Source organism: Motacilla alba, chromosome 17 (genome assembly GCF_015832195.1).
Source record: "Motacilla alba alba isolate MOTALB_02 chromosome 17, Motacilla_alba_V1.0_pri, whole genome shotgun sequence".
Taxonomy (NCBI): domain Eukaryota; kingdom Metazoa; phylum Chordata; class Aves; order Passeriformes; family Motacillidae; genus Motacilla; species Motacilla alba.
The window spans coordinates 10,208,288-10,232,398 of record NC_052032.1 but is presented as its reverse complement, the minus strand read 5'-3'; the positions used below and the strand labels follow the sequence as shown (position 1 = coordinate 10,232,398).

At 45.7% G+C, this 24,111-nt stretch overlaps 1 protein-coding gene across 5 annotated transcripts in view; it reads right to left on the bottom strand.

Annotated features, from left to right (window-relative positions):
* The window catches only part of NEK6 (NIMA related kinase 6), a 43,643-nt gene that overhangs the window by 10,640 nt on the left and 8,892 nt on the right, over positions 1–24,111 (bottom strand). For 2 of the 5 annotated variants that reach the window (XM_038156025.1, XM_038156024.1), the window contains exons 2-7: positions 18,175–18,296; positions 10,921–11,061; positions 9,977–10,039; positions 8,862–8,972; positions 5,530–5,638; positions 4,193–4,300 (exon numbers count right to left, since the gene is read on the bottom strand). In XM_038156025.1, coding sequence (XP_038011953.1) covers positions 4,193–4,300; positions 5,530–5,638; positions 8,862–8,972; positions 9,977–10,039; positions 10,921–11,061; positions 18,175–18,267 — 625 coding nt within the window. In that variant the 5' untranslated portion in view covers positions 18,268–18,296. Of the gene's footprint in view, positions 1–4,192; positions 4,301–5,529; positions 5,639–8,861; positions 8,973–9,976; positions 10,040–10,920; positions 11,062–18,174; positions 18,300–20,854; positions 20,913–24,111 lie in introns of those variants that run through there. The other 3 variants (XM_038156026.1, XM_038156022.1, XM_038156023.1) reach the window with 2 other exon arrangements.

Here is a 24,111-nt window from a genome sequence, read left to right as displayed (position 1 = left end):
GCTCCCTGCTCTGCCTCTGGAAGCTGGAGCCCTTCACTTGAACATCAGCCACTTCAGAGGTGCCAGAGCATTCCTGCACTGCCCAGGGCAGCTGCAACAGCCCTGGGATAGCTGCAACATCCAAGGCAGGGAAATGCTAATTATTCCCAGTTAAGATTAGGAGCAGAGTCTCTTCTTTCACCAGGAAAACACAAAGGCAAAGGTGCCAAAGTTATTCCAAAAATGAAATTCAAATTCCATTCCTGTCACATCTGCAAACGTGGCTGAGCTATGAGCGATGCTTCCTCAGAAACTCATCCCTGGCTGCTCACGGGCACAGCCAAACCTGACTCATATTTCCAGGAGGCTCTCTCAGAGTCTCATTCACTGGAACCCAGACAAGCCCTGCACAGCACAGGCTCCCCCACACCTCAACACAGACTGCAGTAGACTGAAATCAGTGCAGAATATTTGCAGATATTTTTACAGGCTGTGTACATGGAGGCTTTTTAAATGCCTACATGCAAACCAAAAAAACTGCCCAGTTTATCAAATATTAATGAAGTTTTTCCAGAACTATCAGCTTAGGATGAGCAACACTAGTGCATGTTCCATGAACACACATCAGCTGAGAAAAATCTCTGAGTATGTTTTCGTGCTATCTGGTGGTGCAAACACAGCAGGGAAGCAATTCTGCTGGAAAATGAGAGTCTGGATCTCTCACCTGGCTCACCCTCCCCATCCACACTTGAAGGTTACCAAGAAAAACATCCAGCATTATTTAAAAGGAGTCAAAATCTCATGTATCCCTTTCTAAACTTTTGCATTCTTTAGGGTCCATTTCCAACAAGGCAGCTCAGGTCTTTTCCCAGGAGAATTTGGGAATTAGCTGAAATAAAACTGTGGTCAAACACACTGAAATAGATTTTAAATTCCTTCAAATCTCAGTGTGAGCTGCCCCCACTAATTTTCATGGGGGAAACAAAACCAAAAAAACAGATGAAATCTACTTACTCTTCGAGAAAAACAATAAATATTTTGTGCATAATACTGCTGCTGTTGTTACAAGACCTGTTGTCCTAAGCTCTTTATTTTATTTTTTTTTCATTTCATTCATATCATTGAATCACACAACCCTGCCAAACTCCTGGTAGTTCTGTGGCTGGGTTGGGTTTTTGGGTTGGCTGGCTGGGTTTTCACATGTAACTGGTACAATCTACCTGCAGCAATTCTGCAGCTCTTTCCTTCCACAAATACTGAACCAGAGGCAAACCAAGAACTCCAAACACACTTGGCTGGTGACGTTTTCAGTGGATTTCTTGTGTCCATTTTTTCTTACCAAGTCCTGATTACCAGCCCCTCCAAGCCCTGGGATTTTGTTTCAGATGGCAAACTGGCTTGGCAAGCAAAAGAAAGAAAAGAAGGCAGACAAATGGTCCATTTATTGAAGAGCTCTTCAGTTCCTCCCTGCTCACCCTGCCGCCCCAGCAGGAACCAGAAGGAACGTGTAACAGCCCATGTACTCCAATCCAGGGCTATTGGCATGTTCGAAACTGGGAAGATCTGACTTATGTGAATCTCCCAGAAGGAAAATCTGCTCCAAGTATATTCTTGTCCAAGAATAAATAATAAATCATCTGCTCCAAAACAAGACTATTCTGTGTAAAATTGGTTTCTTTTGGGGTTTGGTTGGTTGTTTTTCTTATTCCTCTTGTTTCTTCAACACGTGAAGCCAGTCAGAAGCTCCAGATAATGCCAAGTTTATTTGGCTAAAAATGGACATTATACCAGTTCTCAAAAAAGTTATCCATTGTATTATTAATGGAAATTCTCTGTATTCATTATAGCTCCTAATAAAAACAGATCTACCAGCTTAATGTTAAGTTTGCCAGGTCTAAAATTAGGGAAGGAAGGTGAACCACCGTGTTGTAACAAGTAGTAAAATTCACCTCAGCTACACCCAGTACCCTTAAAACATGAATTTGCTGGTGAGGCTTGCACAGGAAGAGCTCTTCCCTACGGAAAAGCATCTCCTGTCTTCTCTCCAGGGAGAAGCGGCAGCTGAGCTGTCACCCTGTGAACGCCCGCAGCCCCGGCTGGTCCCTGCTGCCTGTCCCCGCACTGTGAGAGGCCGGAGGTGTCCCCGCTGCCCCTCTGGCAGGTGTGCCCGTGCAGGTTCTCCAGGGGCAGGGCTGTCCCTGCCCCACGGTCTCCCGCTGCCCCGCGGCGCTCGCGGCTCCCGCCGGCGCTCGGAGCACGGCGCTCGCCGGCATCTCACGAGCTGTGTACAGGCAAATCTTTCATTTTTCTTTCATTACCTCGGCATGTACTGTCACTTAATTTTTATGTATGCAATCCTTCCTGACAAATATGATCTGCTGCCTGGTAATTCATCTGACGTTCATTCTGTTCCTTGCTCTAATTACGGCTCCGTTCCCGCCGCGGCGGCGGGCGCTGCCGAGCCCCTGCTACACCTGTCAGCCGGGTCGGGACTGCCTGATGCCCTTTCATGCCAGTCTGCTGCTAGCAAATACAAGCGGAGGGAGAAATGAGATGAATATATTTGCATAAGCCGCGCGCTCAATTCATGGGTCAGCAGCCAGAGAAATGATGGCTCGGGGCGGTTGCCAGGACAACGCAGCACCGGGAGGTGCCCGGCCCGGCGCGCCCGGCCCGCGGTGCCCTGCCCTGGCGCGGGGTGCTCGTCCCTCCCAGCTCCTGCAGCCAACGTCTTAATTAAACCAAACCCAACACCAGCCCATTTCCTGCTGCTACAAAACCTCTGTCTCTGGCAAATTATCAAAAAAATAGGAAGAAGCTTCACGTCTGCGTATTTTCTGATTGTTAAAATATTCTTTTCCACTTGGATCCAAGAACCGCTGGAAATGGTGACGTGCCCGTCCCTCCCACGACACCCCCAGTGTCACTCACTGCTGCCTCTGTCCCGCACCTCTCACCTGTCTGCAGGACGCTGGTGACGTGAGGAAGGGCAGGGCTTGTGCGCCAGGGGCTGAGCTCTTCCTACTCCAGCTTTCTCAATTAACAGAGAGCAGCCCTGGTAAAGGTCACAAGCTTGGCTTACATGTGCAGCCAGTTTCCAAGCCCCAATTTATTCTTATTAATATAATAAGTGCAGCAGTCAAACTGGATAAGATCATATAATTAGACATGATCATATTTTGGCCTGTTCAGATGATGTGATTGTAACTTCCTGTGAAGAGCATTTATTTTCATCTATTAAGTATGGTAGGGATACCCTAGGACAGCTTTTGATACAAAGGGAAATCTGAAATCTCCTATTTTATGAAAGTAAACGATAGAAATGCCTCCTATTTTTTAAGCACACACAAAACAAGGCAGGTATTTTCCTTCCTTGTGCACTGATAAGCCCAGTGCTGCTGGCCAGTATCAGCAATGAAATTTGTTCACATCCAAGAAAGGATTCAGCAAGACACACTCAGTGCAGGAAATTGCACAAACAAAAATGTGAAACAAATATTGCATGTTCCAAAGCCAAATGAGAGACATTAGTTTAAAAGAGATTAAATATTGCACCAAAAGCCAAAGTTCCTTCACTGCTAAAATACAGAAGCACCTTTGGGACTGAAAAAATTCAGATCCCTTAATAAAAATTGAAAATCAGCCACCTCTCAAGAGGTTACAGACACAATTATGAAACACTTTATACTGTACGACTTGAAGAATGAACTGCATAACTATGCAATTTCCTATAGCACTGGAATTAATGTTAAAACTAAAAATGAGGAAGACAACCTTGAGATATGTGGAAGCTATGAAGAAAAGCTTATTTCAAGTGAAGTCCCTTTTTGGCACAGATGAGCCATGAGGGGTCACTCACCTCGGGCAGCCCCAGCCCCTGTCAGGGCAGAGCCCTGGCCAGCAAGGGTAGAAAGGTAAAAGGCACTGGGGGGAACACTGGATTCCAGCGAGCACCGTGCAGCCAAAGTGCTGTTTGGAGGGGAAAAGCTGCATTTGCTACGTTTGCTGGAAAACACACACCAGGCCAGGCCTTCCAGAAAACAAAAACAGGTTTTTACACAGAAAATACCTATTAATGCCTCCAAAGAGCATTTAAAATGCAGTCCCCATGGCCCGACTGCCACTCGTGTCACCACGGGAGGACGGACAGCCTGCATTTGAACATCAGAGCTGACAGCGCGCGCCAGGCCCTGCTTAACGAGTACCAGCTTACCTAAGGAATGTGCTGCAGTGGTTTTAGAACTAAAAAACCGGCCTAATCCAAGATCTCCCAGCTTCACCACCCCTGTGGCTGTTATAAACACGTTGGCTGGTTTTATGTCTGCAAGAAGAAAAAGGTAAAAGGTCAAAGCCACAAAAGGTTATTTGGTTCTAATGCTGCAATAGAAGCATCGCCTGGAGCGCTCGCGGCACAAAGGGGCTCGAGCAGAACCGTGCTTCTTTAGAGCTTTGATAGGCTCACTCTTCCAAGGCTTCGAGCTCTGCACAGACACAAAAATCACAGTGTACTTCCCAGCACACAAGAAATACCAATGAGGGAAAATGTAGGAGACAGCTCAACAGAACAGAGGCAACCTCTTTAACTGCTGGAAATCAAAGGCATGAGCCCGGTTCTCTTTGGGAACGATCACTTTCCACAGGAAACTGCACTGCCCACCACCATCCCCTCATGGAAAGGGTAATTACTGTTCCATATACATACATTCCGGGCTCTACACAGCCCAGCTGGTTCATGGAGGGCAGATACCACCACAAGCCCAGTTTCCCAAGCAGGCATGTCAGAACTGTCTCCTCCTGTTAGAGCAGACTCAAGGTGAGAGGCTCCCCATTTCAGCCATTCCAGACCTAACTCAGGTACGAGTGATACACTGCATCAGGGGATGTGTAACGGAGCAAAAATGGTATCACACTGCTGAAAAATACAGTGAAGAGTCCCTCCTTCAAAGGAGCAAGGAAATAACAAGCAGCCAAGATGGGTGCTGGCACCTTTTGGGAAATTTGCATTTCCTGAGTCCAGTTCTTCCCAAAACACCTCACTGGCACTGAAAGCAATAGTGTAATTTTTGGATAGAGCTCAAAGTTATAAGATGTTCTGAGACAAGAGACTCAAAAATAATTAATGAAAATAGAGAACAGGTTATGAGAGTGTGGGACATATTTGTATTAATATTTCAGAAAAGCCCGCAAGACAGGAAAACTCTTCTCAACTCTCTAAGGTCACAGCTAATATAATGAAGACGATTTCTTAGAGTTCACTGTATCCAGGAGTCTCAGCATTTTATTTCTGACACTTTTCTAATGGCAAGTTTGACACTTCTACTTAATATCAGTGTCTGGAATACAAAGCAGCTCATCTTCCTAATACCACCCTCACTTCGGCCTGAATGCTTTAACGATGAGGCAGAGACAGAAGGAGAAATCCATCTCGCAGGCTGCAGCCTCTCTAAACATGCATTGGCTGAACATCAGCATAATTGTTTTTGAATGTAGGCGCTTACTAATTGGAACATTATATTATTATTCAGTGAAAAGAGACTGAATTAATGTTACCTCTGTGCATCACCCTGCGGGAGTGCATGTGTTCCACTGCACTGCATAACTGCACAAAATATTTCCACACCGTCCTTTCCGGGATTAACCGTTTCTGCTTTTTAAAATACTGTGGGAGGAAATAAATAAAAGATCAGTAAAAAGCAACATATTTGACTCGTTCCTGGAATCGTGTTAGTCAGCTGCAGGTTGCTCATGTCTTCCAGATCTGCAGCTGCATGACTTTTCTTCTGATTAGCTTTTAACTCCTCCTCTCTGTGTGGAAACTTCGATGCAGTTCACTAATTAACAACTATTACGAAAAATATGCTTAAATAGGTTTGACATTTTTGAATGGACACAATTATGATTAGCATTAATCTCCTTAATTACCTTGCAAAACATATTTAATGCCTCAAAACAACAAATGTCTCAAATATTTTGCCTTGAGAAACAAAAGGCCATTAAACACCCCCCTTGTACACATTCATTATTGCATTGTCTGCTAACAAGAACAAGGAAATCTGCTTTCCTTTTCTAAAAGATGGCCAGAGCATCAATAAAGTATCCATGTTCCTTCTGTGATCAGGTAGGATAATATATTCTATTTCATGCATACTAGGAATACTAAATGACCTGACTGGAGTGAGACAGAGGCTCTCCTGATCAGCTGGGTGTGCTCAGGCAGCGCGAGCGCGGCCGGGTCCCCGCTCCAGGGACCTCTGCTGCTCAGAGCTCTCACAATAATGGGCAGCACAAAGCAGCACCAGCGAGGGCAGCGTGGCCCTGGCTCCCTGCAATACTGAAGTCTTCTTCAAGCCACTACAGGAATAAAGAGCCAGCTGCACACTTCAGTGAAGGCCAAACATCGGAGACCTTCAGCTGCTCTCCCTCCTTTGCAGGGGGCACACCAGCCGTGCCTGGCACCGCACCAGGCATCCCAAAACCGCAGGGCTCGGACCGTTGGTCCCTGGCTTCTCACTGAGCCAGCTCTACAGCCAGAGCATTAACAAAATGCCCTTCCACACTTCCAGAGGTGTCCCATTGCTCCTCAAGCCCCAGCACAAGGCTGGCGCTGGGAGCACCGCGCACCCTCCTGCCTCAGCACAGCTGCCCCTCCTTTGCATCGCACGCTGGGAATCCCCACCTGCAGAGGAATCAAGGGAGGGAATGCCTTGCTGCCCCTTTCTCCATCTCATGCTTTCCCCCTCAGCACTGACATCTGATGTCCCTTGTCACATTCCCTATTTTATGTGAAATGCTGTTACCAGTTCGTGTTTGACTCAAGCAATGGCAAATTTTCTTTTGCAGATCAGCTGTGAAGGGGCACGACTGTGCAATTCCCCAGGCAGCAAATCTGACAGATTGCAACAGTCTCAACCCAAAACTGGAGAGAGAGCACACAGGAGTTACAGAGGGTGAGGGAGAAAGTGTTATATACACAATAAAATTATTTAATTCTCATTAAAATATTTAAGAGTGGATATGCAAGACCACAAGTGATAATTTTCTAAATGTCATGTCCAATAAGGTTCGCCTGACATTTACATGGAAGTCCCAACTCTCCAGTGGGTTTTCCTGCAGCTCTACATCCCTCATAAATAATGCAGGCACCGGGGCATGACAGAGACAGGCCCTGGGTTCATCACCCTCACACCTTGCCAGGGTTGTCACTGCTGCTCCACCAAAAATCCACACAGGAGCTTCAGCTCCCAGGGAGGGGAGAGGGTGACACAGAGGAGCTGGTGGGGAAACTCCCCTGCTGCAGAGGGGCTGCATTTGGGAGGCAGCTTCTGTTCCCTCTTGGGTTTAGGGCTTGGTTTTGGTTTTTTTACCTCTATTAGAAATTTAAAAATTTAATTCCTAGATTTACACCAGTTGAAAAACTTCATTTATATCACCATGAAAAAAAGAAATGCATCTTCTTCATGTGTGAAATACAGAGGGAACACAGAGCTGTGGACACTGGAAGCCAGCACAATCCAGAACTGAGCAAGGCACCAATCCGAGACTCGACCAGTCATGTTTTGGAAAATGTAACTCTTATTATAATGACACAGAAAGTTATTTTAAAAATTTAAATAGCCATCCCTGATAAGCAAATGAACATATTTGTCAGTATTTATTAAATAAAAACTACGGATGACTAAAAATACAAATATTTCATATCATGAAATCTTACAATTCTGGAGGAAAAACTTTTGTAAGCCAAGATTGCAAACTCAAGCAGAACCCTTGCACAGCCCAGGAGGGCCTCACACAGCCCTAACTCCTGCTCACAATCCTTGGGGTTTTTCCATCTTCGACCACAACCACAAAAGGCCTGAGATGAGCTGCAAGATTCCCAGGAAACGGTGGGAAAAGGGCAGAACCCAAAGGCAGAGGACAAAGGCAGAGCTGCTGGCCGGGCAGAAGGAGCAGCTGTGCCCCCCAGCTCCCCGAGGCTGGGGCAGATCCCCTTGCCCTGGAGTGAGGCTGGGGCTGGAGCCCCAGGGCTCTCCCCAGGAGTGCCTCTGCCAGCTGCTGCTCCCAGCACTTGCCCAGGGGCTCTCCTGTCTGACCAAGCACCTTTTCCTGGATCCTGGAAATTGAGCCATTGACTGGGGACTGAATGGGTAACTCCTTTGACAGCCTTTGGCCTAGTGCCTCATGGCTCTGCTGGCAAAGAAAACAAATCTGTTAATAAGATATTTTAACTGAGACAACAAGGAGGAGGAGAACTTTCCAAACATTCATTTACGATAATTACAGAATAATGATGGCAAAAACCAGGTAAAACATGGAGAGAAGGTTGAGAGTGCTAACAAACATGATATAACACATCTGTTCTCACAAGGGATGGATGTCTAAAGATTAACATGTCAAAGAAAATATAAAAGCAGGTGGTAACAGCTTAACTAAAGCTGGTTTGCAGCAATACAAGTATTCCTAAGAGCAACATAAAAGAAGAACAAGCACTTGAAACATTTTCTCAAACCCAAATCCCCAATGCAAAGGAAGTCAATAGACTTCCCTGAATGTCTTCAGATGGCAGACAGGCGATGTGAATAGTGAACCCAACAGTAATTAAATGTCCCCATCAATCATGGACTGAGTAAATCAACCTCGCAAAGAACGAGGTCCCGCCAGATCACAGACACTCCCCTCTGCAGCAGTGACCAGAAACTCAGGGCATGGCTGGGGGTGTTTAAAATGCCACCAGCCACTTGGGTTCAGGTCTGGAAGCAGCCCATGGGTGTGCAAAACTGCAAGAGGAGTAAAAAAGTGCTTCTAACCCAGCTGTGCTCACCCCACTGCCTCAGGCTGTCTAATCCTGGAAGCCTGCAGCACCTCCAGGCTGGGCACGTCCTTACCTTAATCATCTGAGAGAGATCCCCAGCATCAGCCAGCTCCAGGACAATGTTGAGTTCATTGTCTTCAATGAAAGAATCCAAATACTTAATTATGTTGGGGTGGTTCAGTTGCTGCAGAGGGAGGGAATGCGAGAGGAGCAGTTACAACCCCAGACACAGCCCCTGCACCTCCTGTGAGCCACGTGCCAAACCTCCTCAGCGAGGCACCCGCAGCCTGGGCAACCTGCTCCAGACAAAATCCTGGGAGAAACAGCATTTCCCACAGGCACAGGCACAGCAAAACATTGAAAAGCAGTGTCCTGAAGGATGCCGTGCTAAGCAAGAAGCAGTTTCCCCCCCCATTAAATGGAAACAGAGCCCCAGATGTTGGTTACAGTACTCAAGGTCTCTTTGTCCCTTAAAAGAACAACAAAACTAAATTAGAACTTTGAAGAAGGACAATAACACACAACTTGTACGTGTCAGTTTATGCTCTGATTATTTAGGCTGGCTTTTTCACCAATTCCTTTCTTTCATTTCAGTACAGCCCATTCTTACATTCACAACTGATGCCTGAATAGTTTTTTCCTAGAACCCAAAATATCACAGATCCTCTTTCTGAATGTAAACCTCAGCATTATTTTCCTCCACAACTATTGAGCAACTGGCTCATGTTTATCCTTCCCTACAGCCTACAGACTCAGGCTACAATTGCATGAATTTGAACAGAAATCCCTAAAATCACAGGCACAGAAGTAATTATTTGATACTTTTAGAATGAAATTTGATTAGCTAAACTAAATTTTTAGCCTTTTTCAGTCTGTTGCATTTACTAAAAATAGATATGTACAGTGCAACACATCTGTTTTTAATCAACAACTTAAAATAAGCTACTAAGGCACTAAATTCACTATTTGTTTTAATCACTTAAACTTAAAGAGCCTTCATCTAAATTATCATTTTTCACGTGTGATATTTAGACACACGTGACATGCACAGGCAAAACCTCTTTACTGCTTTACTGTGTAAGCTTTATTTGCCAACTGAAAACAATTTCTTTCCACGAAACAAAACAAACAAATGAACACCAGACCCCCAAAAAGAGAAAAAAAAAAAGTTATTATAAAAATTCTTACCTTCAAGAGGTCAATTTCTTTAATGCAATCTTGCCTTGCCTTGGCATCCATCATTTCAAAAATCTTCAAACACAAAAACATAGAAGAGAAAAATGAAACAACAAAAAAAAGTACTTTATACTTTAACAAGCAGTTGGTGTTTCCTTCCCCAGTTTGTACATCGTCTACTGTAATGAGTATTCACACAATCCCCAGATCAAAGAAAGATCAATGTTTTCTTTATTTTGAAACCACCACAGGGATAACACTGGGGTAAAACTAATTTTATAACCCATAGGCAATATTCTAAGCAGCACGAAAAATAAAGATACAAGTTTGTGAATTTGCTGCTGTGGTTTTCATTGGCTTAATTATTATTAATTTCATATAGTAAATAAAAGCCAAAATGTTTACTTTTCTCTTTTAAACAGATACAGCTTCCCCTGATTTCTCTGAAATAATTAACAGTAACTTTGAGCATTAGTATTCATTCTGCAACGATCACTAAATCACTGGAAATGAGAGTTTGGAGGATTTGTTGAAGGATTAAAGACAAATTTCTTCAAACAAAATGCTGTTCTGAATACTGCCCAGTACTTTCAGCCAAGTTTTAAAAATCTACACTTCTGCCATGCAGGTTCTCACAAATGCTTCTCCAGCTCCACCAGCAAGCTCCAGCCTTTTTCCCCTCCACGTTCCTGAGGTTCAGCTGTGCTGGGATGGCAGCTCCCCATGGCACCAGCACAGCCACACGGCCTCGCTGTCTCACACATTTAGTAACAATTTGGTGAAATTTAACACAAACAGGAAAAGGCAGTAGTGCTGTGGAATCCTGAGGTGGACACGGGAACCCACTCGGGGCGCTGAGGGACCAAGACCCTGCAGGGCAGAGCTGTCACCTGCAGGGCACCGGGCAGCCCTTGCATCACTCCCATTCCACCCCAGAGCCTGCACGAGACGCTCACCTGCACCTTCTTCAGCGCCACGGGTTTCCTGTCCAGAAGACAAGTGGCTTTGTAAACTTCGCTGAACTGGCCTCGCCCGATCTTTTTCTCAATCTGAAAATCTGCCAAGGTGCAGCGATACGGGTACGACGTTAAATGTCTCTGTCAAAGGAAAGGCAGTCAGGGACCCCAAAGAGCCACTCGGCCCCTCCTGCTCCCCCTGCTCGCGGGCAAGGCTCAGCCTCGGCCCCTCAGAGCGGAGAACATCCCACCACGAAGGCACCAACCCCTCGAGATGGAGCGGCAACACAGGCTGGAGGAAGCCAAACGACTTCTTTACTAAGGGAATGAAAGTCTTGCCTTCCGTGTAAGTAACTAATTAATCCCAAACTGCTCTGGCTCACTGCACAGCCTCTCGTCAGCTCTGCCTGCCTGTGGCACCGGGGAGACGGCGATGCTGCAGCCCAGCGGTGCCAGGTAAACAGCCAGGCAGCAGGGAGACACGGCCTGACGAGGAGCAGGGACCCCACGGGCTGCCAGGGCTCCCGGGAGCGCCGCCGGTCTCTCTGTCATGAGCGCGGCTGCCAAACAATGTTTCCAAAAGAAATTATGAAAATTAATTACTCAAAGTTAGCGCACGTGCCAAGTAGAACATTTTCGAGTTCCAGCATCTTGAGCCGTTTCAGAGTTTGCACCAAAACCCACAAGAAGAGAAGTTCCCAGCACAGGCTGGGAGTGGGGAAGGGCTCCCCAGGGATGAGCCAGGCCTGCAGCCGAACCACGCCTGGCACAAGTGTCCCGGGAGGGCTGCACGGCTTCAGGAATGACTATTGCTACACTGCCATTTCCTAACGCAGCAGGAGAGGGCTGGAACTGAGATTTGAAATGCAGGAAAAGCTTTCAGCCCAGCGTTAGGACCTGCAGCTACTTCTGAAGGCAAGCCCCACAGAGAGAGGAAGGTCATTTCTGCAAGCGCTTCCTTCAAGCAGCTCAGGGCATGGCTCCCTTTAGGAACCCTCCAGTCTCCCCTACACTCTGACACAAGCCACCAGCTATCAACTGCAATCAAAGCTTGCAGCTCAGGGTCAGCTCTCGGTGCTCGTGCTGTGCTTGGAATTATGCTGCATTCACAGAGAGAACAAAAACCAAACCAAAATTGAAGTCCAAGGATTCGTATCTCCCAGTCTGGCAGCGTACACTCCCCAATAAACCTGAGAGGATGCACTGAGGGAGCATCCTCTCAGTGAGGAGGGAGCAGGTATCCTACAGTTCTCAGGAAGGGGCAGAAGGCCACGATTGCTTTGCTTTATTGTTTGTTTACATAGTTCCTCCTCTAAGTTACTAAATTCCAATTAATCAGCCCCTGCACCCCTCTCAGTTCAAGCTGGTGGCAAGCTCTCTTTGCAGGGCTCTGATAAAGGAAGCACTCCTCAATACCCATCCCAGCGGACGGGAAGGCTCAGCTCGTTCCAGGCAGGGAAACAAGCACCAGCCCCCTGCACTGCCTGACAAAGCCAGCAGAGCCTGCACACAGGGATCCGTCCCATTTGCCTGGTTCCCACCAGGAACTTCTCTGCTTCCCAACTGTCTTACACACCAGCTGCTAGGCGAGTTCCTTGACCTGGACACACAAACCGCTTTCCCCAGACAAAACAGAGGTGTCAGCACATCAACCTACAAAGCACTTTTTCCTAATTTAAAATAGAAAGGAATCACAGCACCTCCTTCACTGTGTCCATGTGCCTCCTGAGCTGTTCTTGGGCAGTAAGAAAGTCTGAGCAAAAGCTTCTCTAACTTGCAGTCACCATTCACAATAGAGGCAGCACTTCTAACAACATTTTATGAGGAAACTACTGCAAAACTTTATTTTTTATTTTGCAGAAAGAAATCCACACTGAAATCAAGGACAGCTTCCACTGCCTTTCCTAAATCATTAAAGTGTGTGTTTACACAAAGAGTGTTGAAGTGTAAATTAATATTTCAAGCATGTGCCCAGAAATATCTACCAACTTCTGAACTTGAAAGCATAAATAAACAATGGGCAAGTGTGAGGGGAATGTGCCCCAGCCCCTTGGCCACGGAGAGCCCCAGAGCCCGCTGGTGCTGGGGGTGATGCTGCCCATGCCTGGACACCTCTGCTGATGTGTTCTGGCACCTCCAGGACTGCAGCTGCACATTTACATATGCAATGACCTAGATTTGCATGGGCTATCACAACCTATCAGGCCTAATTAAAGTAACGGAGCTTTCGGAGAGGGCAGGAGATGTTTGATTACGGAACACACCAGGAATCATCCTCAGGTGGGCCCAAACCGTCCCAGAAAGCTCCCCACCTTCACAGGCCACCTTCCTCCTGCCTTGCTGGAGCTGAAGGCAAGCAGGGAACTGCTGAGCAGCATTGCAAGGACACAGAGAGCAGCTGGGGAGCACCTGCCTTCCCAGAGGCACAGCCCTGCTCCGGCCCAGCACACTGCCCTCATCTCAGCACTCCTCACGTGGGCTCTCCATTGCTTTCTAGTCCTCCCACAATTAACCACCACAACTTTTCAGAAAGCTGGCAAAGAACCAATCCCTATTCATTCGAACAACCCATGATCTTTATTTCTGCAAACCTCAGAGTTTTCATGCACAGATATAAATTGTGTTGTAAGATACCATCGTCATCTTCTAACTTGTCCATTAAAAACACATTTTCTCATTCTTAGGACAGACTCAGGCTCAGGTTTCCATAAGTGCAGTAAAATCAAGCTCCTGCCTCTACAGATCAGATGTCAAGGTCAACAATGGAGCTTGAATTAAAAAAAAAAAAAAACTAAATGAAAAGAAAAAAAGGGGAGGAAAAAACCAAGCAAGCAAAAGGAACCCCAACCCAGGACAATATGAAAACTGGGCTGTTTGCACATTTTTGTTCCCAGGGCAGCTGTAGGAAGGGCACAGTCTGGGAAGAACTTGTTTTGAGACAAAGGCTGTTCTCTTCATGCGCACAAGGAAGTCTCATTCTTCTCCTACTCCACGAAAAAAAAAAAAAGCACCAAAGAATTCCTCATGCAAATAAAAAACCATTCATTTTGAGGAAGAAATGCAGAGATCATTCCAAGAACAAGCTCTTCTGGACATCTCCTCTGGCATACGTGTGCTCTGTGAGATGGAACCACTGGTGCCAGAGCACAAATTCCAAAGCTGACAAAAGCAGGCAAGGGCAGCCCTTGTCAGAACTTCAGGAAGGATTCTGCCAGGGCTTTTAGCCTCGAATTTTGAGGTGTTACAAGACTGTCTGCAGAACAGAATTTGTAAGGTTTCTAAGGACAGGCAGGTAGGATGCCTACACACCCTGAACACATTTGTTATGTTTTATTTGTCTTCATGAGTAGTTGTCCAGAATTTGTGTTTGGGGATGGGGAAGAATAAGAAAAAACTCTTCTGTAGAAATACTTTCAATCTCCAGAACAATTAGTGTTGGGCCAATACATTTACCTCTTTGTAATTACTTAAGATCCAGGGAAAACCTGAACAGCTCCAAGAGAACTGTGGGAGCAGCTCTGCCTGCAGCCTCTGAGCCCTTGCTCTGGGCCAAGGAGCATCCTGAGAGTGAACCCAGAATATCACAAACACAGCCCCACTGCAGAGCCAGGGACACAGGGGATCCAAGGCCTGAGAAAGGGGAGTGTTCACTGCTAATTGCACAATACAGAAACCCAGAATGCTAATGTTAATTAATAATCAAGTCAGTTGTTTTACTGCTGATTGGCATGTGGAAAACGGGCACCAGTCAGCCCTGCACAAAGGGCTGCAGGCATCTAGAGTATTTGTAATCACCCTAAAAACTGTTAGGATTAGTTAACCAACAGTTAAAAAGTCAGTCCAATCTTCAGATGCCAATAAAAGCATCTTTCCTGTAGAGCCATGAAATGAAATATTCTTTAGAAGAGTAAAAACATACTCGCCCAATTAATTTTCTGAAATCTCATTAAAAAATTTAGCCCGACTAAGTCATACACTTCTGACCTGAATTTTAATTATCTTTACGCTGGATATAAGGTTTTTTTCTGATATTTGCAATGCATCATTAATTTTAAAGGAATGGTTTCCTTGCTTCCAAAGTGCATACTTCATCTGAGTGACATTTACTGTAACTAATTTCACCTTTAGAAGACATCTGCAGGAGCACTGGGGGAGCCGCAGCCCCTCCTGGAGAACGTGCACACATTATAAGCAATGATTTACTATCAACATCAGTATTTCAAACCCTTTTAGTATGTCCAAAATTATACACCTGCCTCCATTCAATAATGCCTACCTGAAAAGAACTTTGCATACTTTGAGGCTGAAATTCCAGTGTGAATTTATGAGAACACATTAGAACAGATTGATTAAAGAAGGAACTTCTAAGCTTGCAAGAGATGAGGAAACTTTTAAAATATGGATTATCCTTCAAACAGGTAGCCGAGTAATTATTGAAGAATACAGCAGGTTTTTCAATTTGAGCTTCAGAATTAGACTACAGTCATAAAATATCCTTCACCTGACCTGTTACCTGGAATTTAAAGTTTGCTGAAGAACTTGGCTTAAGTTCCACAGTTTCAGCATCCCTGTCAGCATGACTGGGATCTATCCTGATATCCAGATATTCTGTGCCTATCTGGACATTTGTGCTACCACACCACAAGGGAAGAGAAACATACCAGCTTGGAAATGGTAGGACAAGGTGACATTCACAAAGAAATTAAAATTACCATAGAAATAATCTCTTAACAGCTCTGCTGCTAAAATGTGAGTATATAAAAGAGCTATTTAAAAGTGAGTTACTGTGTTTATTTAGTATGAAAACTAAGTGAAAAATTACAACTCTATATTTTTATATCGCTGATTTACTCCTAAATAATTTTTATTGCTTACTGCTACTTAGAAATAAGTAGCACTCCACTAAGTAATCTGGAGACTTAAATAATTAACACCTTCATTCTGGAGCATTACTAGAGAATGTTCTCCCTCTTGCTAATGAACTTCCTTGCGGTATTTCTGGGCAGGTATGAGAGCCAAAAGCCAAAGCTGTCATTTTAATGGACATTTTAAAAAATGTTTGTATTACAGATAACTTCTAAGTATCCAGCATTACTCCAAGGATTCATCCTATTAGCTAAACTACAGCAGTTAAAGACAGGAAAGAAAAGCCTGACTGACATTCTGTACTGATGAGTTAGGAAGCAGAAACAACACCTCTGTCAGAATGACAAAAAAAGGAGCTTTAGGAAGCAGCACAATTATGGGAGCAGCTTCTGGGAGAGGAGCACGCTGCTGCCCTGCTCTTGTGGGGGCCTGCACAGTATTTGTGATGAAGGGGCTGCAAGGAAGAGAAGGCTGTTCCATGCAAAGCTCCTCTAAGAACTCATGTTCTGGTTTTTTTCTGCTAAAGTTTTTATCTCTGCCATTAATGACATTTCTCATCAGACCAGCTTGGTCCATTTTATCTTCCCAAACCTCCCTCCCTCCCACAAACCATTACACAGCATGTCTGCATTACTCAGATTTTTCAGAAGAAAGGATGTAACTGCAGATTCTCCAGGTAAAAAGTATCAGAGATTTGAAAAGTTTTATATAAATATATTCCTGAAAAATGGAAAAACAGAACTATGCCATCAGCAACCCCATCATGCCACCAATGTAAGGCTTCCAAACACCACCTTCTTTATATGCATTTTTCCAGTTCCTTGGTAGACTGTATATTTTTGTTATTCAGGCCTTTTTATGTTATTTTGACAGCAAAACCAAAGGCAGTCTTCCTGCAATTCTAATTCCAAATTAGACCATTCTCAGAACAGTTTACCAGAGCCCTCCATTAACAGAACTCGGGTATTACCAGAGTTGAGGGGAGGTTTCACTGAACAATGACCATACAGCAAAATGAGCCCACTCAGCATCAGCATCACAGCAGAACACAGATTATTAGCTACTAATTACACTTAACTATGTCATTACAAATTCTAACATGTGCTCCAAGATGCCATGAATGTATCTGCTGCACAGGAACACTTCCTAATCTTGTTCATGAAATAATTACAGGGGCACTATCCTGCCAAATGAGGCAGTAATTAACCCTAATTGCTCAAAATGCAACTGGCTAATTCTAGGAGATTAATCAAGGGGATTCAATTATTATTAAATGACTTAATATGACAAATTGCTACATTAGGAGAGGGGGCTTTGCTCCACACCATGGTACTTTCCCAGCAGTGCACTCACTGTGTGCACAGAACTCCTCCTGAGCAGAGGCTGTGCTGGGCACTGCCAGAGCCTTCCCAAGGACAGCTTCTGCCTCGGGACCTGCCTCACCCCCGGGCTGGCTCGGGGACCTGCCTCACCCCTGGGCTGCCTCGGGGACCTGCCTCACCCCCGGGCTGGCTCGGGGACCTGCCTCACCCCTGGGCTGCCTCGGGGACCTGCCTCACCCCTGGGCTGCAACGGGGACCTGCCTCACCCCTGGGCTGCAACGGGAACAACAAAGCTCACCCCCAGCCCAGCCCAGCCCAGCCCAGCCCAGCCCAGCCCAGCCCAGCCCAGCCCAGCTCCAATGCTCTTCTTCCTGACAGCCTTCCACGATGCTTTTGGTTTATTCCTTTATACAACACAGGGGCAAAACTGAATTGCTCTGATCAACAGAAAACAGGCTGAAAAGTCAAGCAGCCAGAATTCCCAAAATCCAAGTTTCATGATTACACAGACTGCGGGTTAATCCTGGTTTTAGCTCCCTTCTGCAGAAAGACAGGAAGAGAGAGGAGCTGCTGCAGTGAAACTTCATTATAGTGTGGACAAAATGCATTGCAGGATGAGTTCCAGAGACTCACAGGGAGCCTACAGTGCCATGTAGAATGAGCTTTTTCTTTTATCTGGTAATTACTTCTCCAGCACTTACTATAAAAAGAGATAAAATACATTTATTCACTTACACAATAATCTATTTTACTTTGGCCTTTTCTTCAAAGAATCAAAGACAAGAGAAAGCCAACTCAGTATGTTTTCATAAGATGATTTAAAAACATTTGCTTTAAGCAAAATTCAAACTATTTCCTTTTTCTCTTATTATAATCAAAAAGCGAGTTCAGGAAACTCTGGCTGGCTGGCAAAATCCCAAACTGGATATTCCCTAAAACTGCTATAACTGCACTGAAAACAAAAGGAGAGGGACAAAAGCAGCTACAGGCTAAGAAATCAGGAGACCTTTACAGAACGAAGGTAAGCAAAGACAGAGGGAGACGGATCAGGGACACCCGCGCTTACCTGAGGATCATGCTGGAATTCCTGCCCCGGCAGCTTGCACAGAGGGTTGTTCTGGTCCCCTAGATGATGAGGATGGTTGTGCTGCCCTTCCATGGTATCATACCAAACTCTGCCTCTCGGCTCTGCTGAGGCAAAAGAAAGGGGAGAGGTTGGTGGCTGCCTGCCCCTCTCCAGGGCTGTGCCCAGCGGGGCAGGAGCTGAGCCTCCCTTCCCCAGCCCCGGGCCCACAGGGCAGAGCCCTGCTGGCAGGGCCCAGCAACAGGGCAGAGCCCCCCGCCGCAGGGAGCACCCAGCAGAACCACAGATCCTGCTGCTGCTGCTCCACAGCAAACAAAAGAGCAGAAAACGGCTTTCTTGGGTCAGTCCTTGGCTATCGGCTAAGGACACTGCTTTTGTCACCTCTAACAGTGGCTACTGTCACTTCCCCAAGGACACATGGTCCCCAGTTACTTAGGGGACATCCCAAAAGCTCTGCCCATCTCCACTTGTAAAACAAAAATGACCAAGTCCCTCCAGACTGCTGCAGTCCCAGCAGCACCAAGGAAACTCGAGGAGCAATCCCTTGCTGTGAGGGAGCAGCAGGGGCAGGCACAGCCCAGGAGAGCCCACTGCCACCAGCAGGGACGGGCCGGGGCAGCACCTGCACCCGGGCGCTGCTGGTTTGAAGGGCTACAGCTGGAAGCAGAGGAAGGAGTAAGAACAAAATAGCAGCTTTGAAAAGAGATCCAGCAGAGCTCACATGACAGCACCGAGCCCGCTGACACCTCGGGACAGCGTGTCCTGCCCAGGCTGGCAGCTCGGCTATTCCGGGCTCTGGCACTGCACAGGGAGAGAGAAGGGGAATCCCCGGGAAGGGCCTCCACAGAGGATCTTCAAATAGCAGCCAACAACACACAGGCACTGCTCTGCATCAGGAAAGGTACAAGGTACCTCCTAACACTGGCCCATTTTTACTTGACATTGTCTTAGCTCTGCACTTTTCCTTTTATTCCTGTTCCAAATTTCCTACGAAGTTCTGCAGTATCACACATTTTCACACTGAGTCTTGACTATGATTGTAAATCAAAACATCCTTAAATTGCACGAAGCATCACACAGCTTTCCAGAAAGTGAATAAAAGAACAGGCTCATCATTACCATCACGTGAAAAATGCCCACAACCCACATGGGATGAACAGCTCCTTCTCCCACACCACTGTCACCTTGCTGCTGGACAGGTATTACTCCATGCAGCGGCACTCACAGGTAACCTGGAATTCTTCCAAATACAGGGAAAACAAAAACCCTCTTGTGCAGCCAGCTCCCCTGCCACATCCCCAGCTGCAATTCCTCTCTGGGTACCCGAGTGTGCACACACCTCATCAGTAGAGAGCAAAACACAAAATCCCATCAAACCCCTGATACCTCGCAGGTACCTGACAGGTGGGATTCTCAGGGCGGAACAGCCCAGGGCACTTGGTAGCAAAGGCCAGGATCATTAGTTACAAGACACTCATTAAGGAGCAGAACCTCATCAGCATCCTGGCATTCAGTCCCAGCCGCCCTGGTGCCCCGGGTGCTCCTCGGTGAAGCAGCTGTGACCAGTCTGATCGGGTATCACCATGTGTCTCGGGATGCCTCCAACTCAACTGCAGGCCAAATTATTTGCTCCCAGATGTATAATCAACATGACAGGACCGTGCACCTCTCGGGCAGGCAGCAAAGCAGCAGCTTGTGCTCAGCGTTACAACCGCTTTCTGTACCAGCACTTTTCACCTTCCTGCAAGACACACCAGCTGCTCTGCATGCCCCGTGCTCAGCCCTGCTGCTGCCCACCACACACACACACACACCTGAGAGTTAAAGCACAGATATGTCACCCATACAAATCTGCTTTCCCCCTCAGTTACTGTATGCCTCTCGTATCCTCCCTCACAGGGACTGCTGGGGGGAGCCAAGCAGGTCTGTTTGGGTACCTCGTGTAAAACAAACAGAAACACACCAGCAAGTCATGCATGGTTCCAGAAATCCACACGCTGATTAAAACCAGTCAAGTACACGACTTAACCTAGTGCACAAATGTCCATCTTTTACCACACACGGGGAGTTGCCAGGACTGAAACGCAGCAGGGCACACCCAGCAGGCCCCCAGCCGATATCTGCAGGGATGTGCTGCCCTGGGAGCCAGGCTGCCACTCCTCCTGGAGCCACTGTGCTGCTCACTGCAGGCTCCCCAAAGGCTGGAGCAATGCAAACTGTTTTACAGAATAAACACAACCACATCAGCACCGCTTTCTTCCTCTCTACTGCCCAATAATATTCTTCCTCTTCCTTGCTCATAAAATAAATCTGCCAGGATACTCTATGAGATTACCTGTATATTTAAATGATGATCTGGGCTTATGATTACATTATCGCTGTGGTTCAGGGTTTGTGCTCAGGGGAAGGCAGCCCAATCCTAGGAGAGTATTATTTTCGAGTGACTTTTATTGTCCATTACTTTACACCATTTCTGTCACAGCTACGACGCCTGGTAGGAATAGTTCACAACAGAAATATCTTTGTCGTTAGTATTCTCATTGCAATTTAGTCAGATCAACCTTTAAATCTCATCCATCATACTGAAGAGCTTTGGCAAAGCGAGCACAGTAATATATGCTTCCATGCAAAACCTAATTACAGGCTAGGTTAAAAAGCCTACCCTGTTCCTTCTGCAGTGCAAGGTGACAGGAAATCCTGAGCATCCCTTGGTTTCTCACTCTCCCTTTTTGCCGGTGAAGTGCGTAACCCGTTCATTACAGCAGACTGATTCTGTCTGGCACATGACAAACTTACTTGAACCTAACAATTAAACTTCTGACAGCGTTTCCAAAAGCAGAGAGTATTTACTGTAAATGCCTGACAATTTTTTTCCTCTCTGCTCATCTCTCTCAACAGTCACCTTATGATGACTGGAAATTACCATAAGCAAATAGCAGTCTAACATCCAAAAAACCCCTCATGTTAATGTGAAATACACACCTGCCAACACTGAAAAAAAAAATAATATGAATGTTAAACGAAACAAGACGAGGAATGGCACTGAAATGCTTGAGGAGAGAACACTGCAAGAGCATAGAGAATGTGATTCAGTAAAAAACTGCCCAGCAAGAGCTGCCCGTGGAGGGTGGTGGTCATGGCATGGCCACCCCTGCCATGTGAGAGGGACTGGAGCCTCTCTCACCAACAGCTCTGGCTGCACTGAGGGAACTCAAGCAAAAACTGGTAAACAGAGTCCACTAAATCACCCAGAAAGAGCTTCTGAATTTCAGGCCTAGCATCTCGATGAAACTGCATCTGTGGAGTCCCACAGACAAACATGACAGTGAGCTACCTGCAATCTACAACCCCCTGGGAAGGATGAGGGTCCTTAACAAACTGACCACTGGAGAGAAGAATGGTGATTGAGTTACACCTCACATTTCAGAGGGCCGGATTTACCCTGAGAGCAAATGCAGACGGGTTTCTGTTAAGACTTTGTGCAAACCAGATTTTCAACAGCCAGTAAGGGATGGGCTCCTCAAAGACCCCAAATCCCCTAACTGAGAATGTTTCAGTGAAATGGCTGAAAAGCCCTGGAGCTTTTTCATACCCTGTCAACAACTGATACTCATTAAACAAATCCTGTGACAGACACCATAATTCACTGTTCCATACCTAGAAGCAAAATGACATTAAGTCAACTATTTAAAGCTACACAGAGTCATCTCTCTGTGGATGTCAATAAAACAAATGCTTCCTGCCAATAATTAACTGTATGAAACATCCCACTCTGTTTCAAATCACTACCTACACCCAGCTCAGGTCCATATTCCCATTCTAAGCAAGCAACATTATACCTTCAAACACTGTCTTCTAGTCTGGGGAAAAATCCAGTACAATGGCTTGAAAATAGCAAGGTTGGGCAGAGTGTGCTTGGCTGGATCACTGTGTTTGAGGATGCCACTTGAGCTAATACAACACTTTTGAGAGAACATTTCAAGAGCCTATCTCTCACCAGGTAGGCAGGCAGCTGACTTCTAATTTTAGTTTTAAAAGTTTTAACTGAGTTAAGGGCTGCATTTTGTTTGGTCGGTTTTTTCCTGTGTTGTAGTACCAGCTCCCTAGAACTTGGTCCTAAACCAAAAAACATAATTGTCTAAGTCTTCTGGACTCATTTCAGATGCTCTGCAGATCCATCCATTCCAAGGGATGGTTTCACAGGGCTCCTGTTAAACAGCTCCAGGATCAGTGCCAGGAGCACTTGGTGATTCATATTTTAAGGTAAATGTTCCTTCTCACCAGCTTAACTGGACTATTCCCACCCCTTCTTTCACTGCACTCAATTTCCTGGTAAACACCACACGTAAATATTTATGTGTGGTGTTTGTGTAGGATGTAAACATCAAATACATATTCACATCCAAAACTCAGGATGGAGAGCAGCATTTAAAGGGACAATACTTCCTCTGAAGAGAGGTGATACTGTGACCATGGTACAGCACCAGCAGGTTGCGTTCTTCTCCTACCAGTTTTCACTTAGGTGTGTTTCAGATGAAGTAACAAGCCAACCTTAATTTATGTTCTTGGAGTTGCAATTTTGAGCCCTCCAGAAAATTCACTGTATTCATTTTTATCACCTTTGAAGCATTAGAGCCAGATCTCTCAGGCCACCACTGCTGGTAATGAAACACAAGCCAAAAATAAACACATACCAAATCTACCTGGAATTTCACTGTACTGCTTACCAAGCATGCGACAACATGCTCACGTTTTAATTTATAATGCAATAAAGCTTTCAAACACGAAGCCAAATTATTTAAGAACACTTCTGTTATCCTTCTTGGAATTCATTCATTTCTGATGAAGGGAAGATTAAATATAGGCTGGAAATATATTCATAACGTAAATGTTCACAGAAACTGCCAGACATTTTCACATCATTAAATGCTAACTGAAACGAGTCCCATCCCGTGGAGCCACGGAACACACACTGTCTGTACCAGCACTGCCACCTCCGCTCCAGGCGGGCTCCTGGCACAGCAGGGAACCATCTCCCTGCACCCCCAGCCAGGTGACAATGACACCTGAAATACAGCTCCACTCTCCTGCAGCACCACAGGAACCCTTGTCAAAGAAGAGCCGAAACTCAAGCACTTGGGCAGATGGGTTGCTCTGAGGCTGTGGTGAAGCCCCTCAATCTAAACCAACCCCTAAAATAAGTTTCTTCCAGACACAACAAGGAATCCAAACCGCTTGCACAGCTGGTTCCTAGCAGACACCTTTAGTGACCACCCCTCCCACACAGGAGCACAAGTGAACGGACCATCTTAAGGCAGTAAGACAAAACCAGGACGAAGATCCAAAGTTAAAAAAAAAAAAGGAATTTGAATCAGCTCTGTTGCTACATGGCCAAACCCTGAACATGGCATCCATTCAGCCCAGCCCATCCTCAGAAAGTTTAACCAAGTTTTCTATAAATCTTTATGTACCTATGTGATTGGAAACACCACCACTCAGCACTTACAAATATCTTTTAATTAGAACACTTCCAAGCACTCAAGAAGTATTAAGCAAACCTCACAAAAATACTTCTGAAATACTGCTGTAATTTCTGAAATGTTTGAGAAAGGTAGATCAAAGTACGAGAGCAAGCCCATGTCAGACGGGCTCAAAATCCACAAAACCTGCTGGAACCAACTCTGCTCAGGCAGCTTCTCTCTACAGCCGTGCTCCCGGCTATTAAAGACTCAAATTGTATCTCTAATCCAGGGAAAAGGACGGAGGAAAACAGAGATATACGTTCCCCCAACTTCAAAACATCAGAACAACAGCTTGAAGTATTTACATTTCCCATAATCAGAAGGAAAAGGAAATGATGCTGAGAATTGTGCAGCCCAGCCAATCCAAAGATTCATGTGATTCAAATCCAAAAGCAAC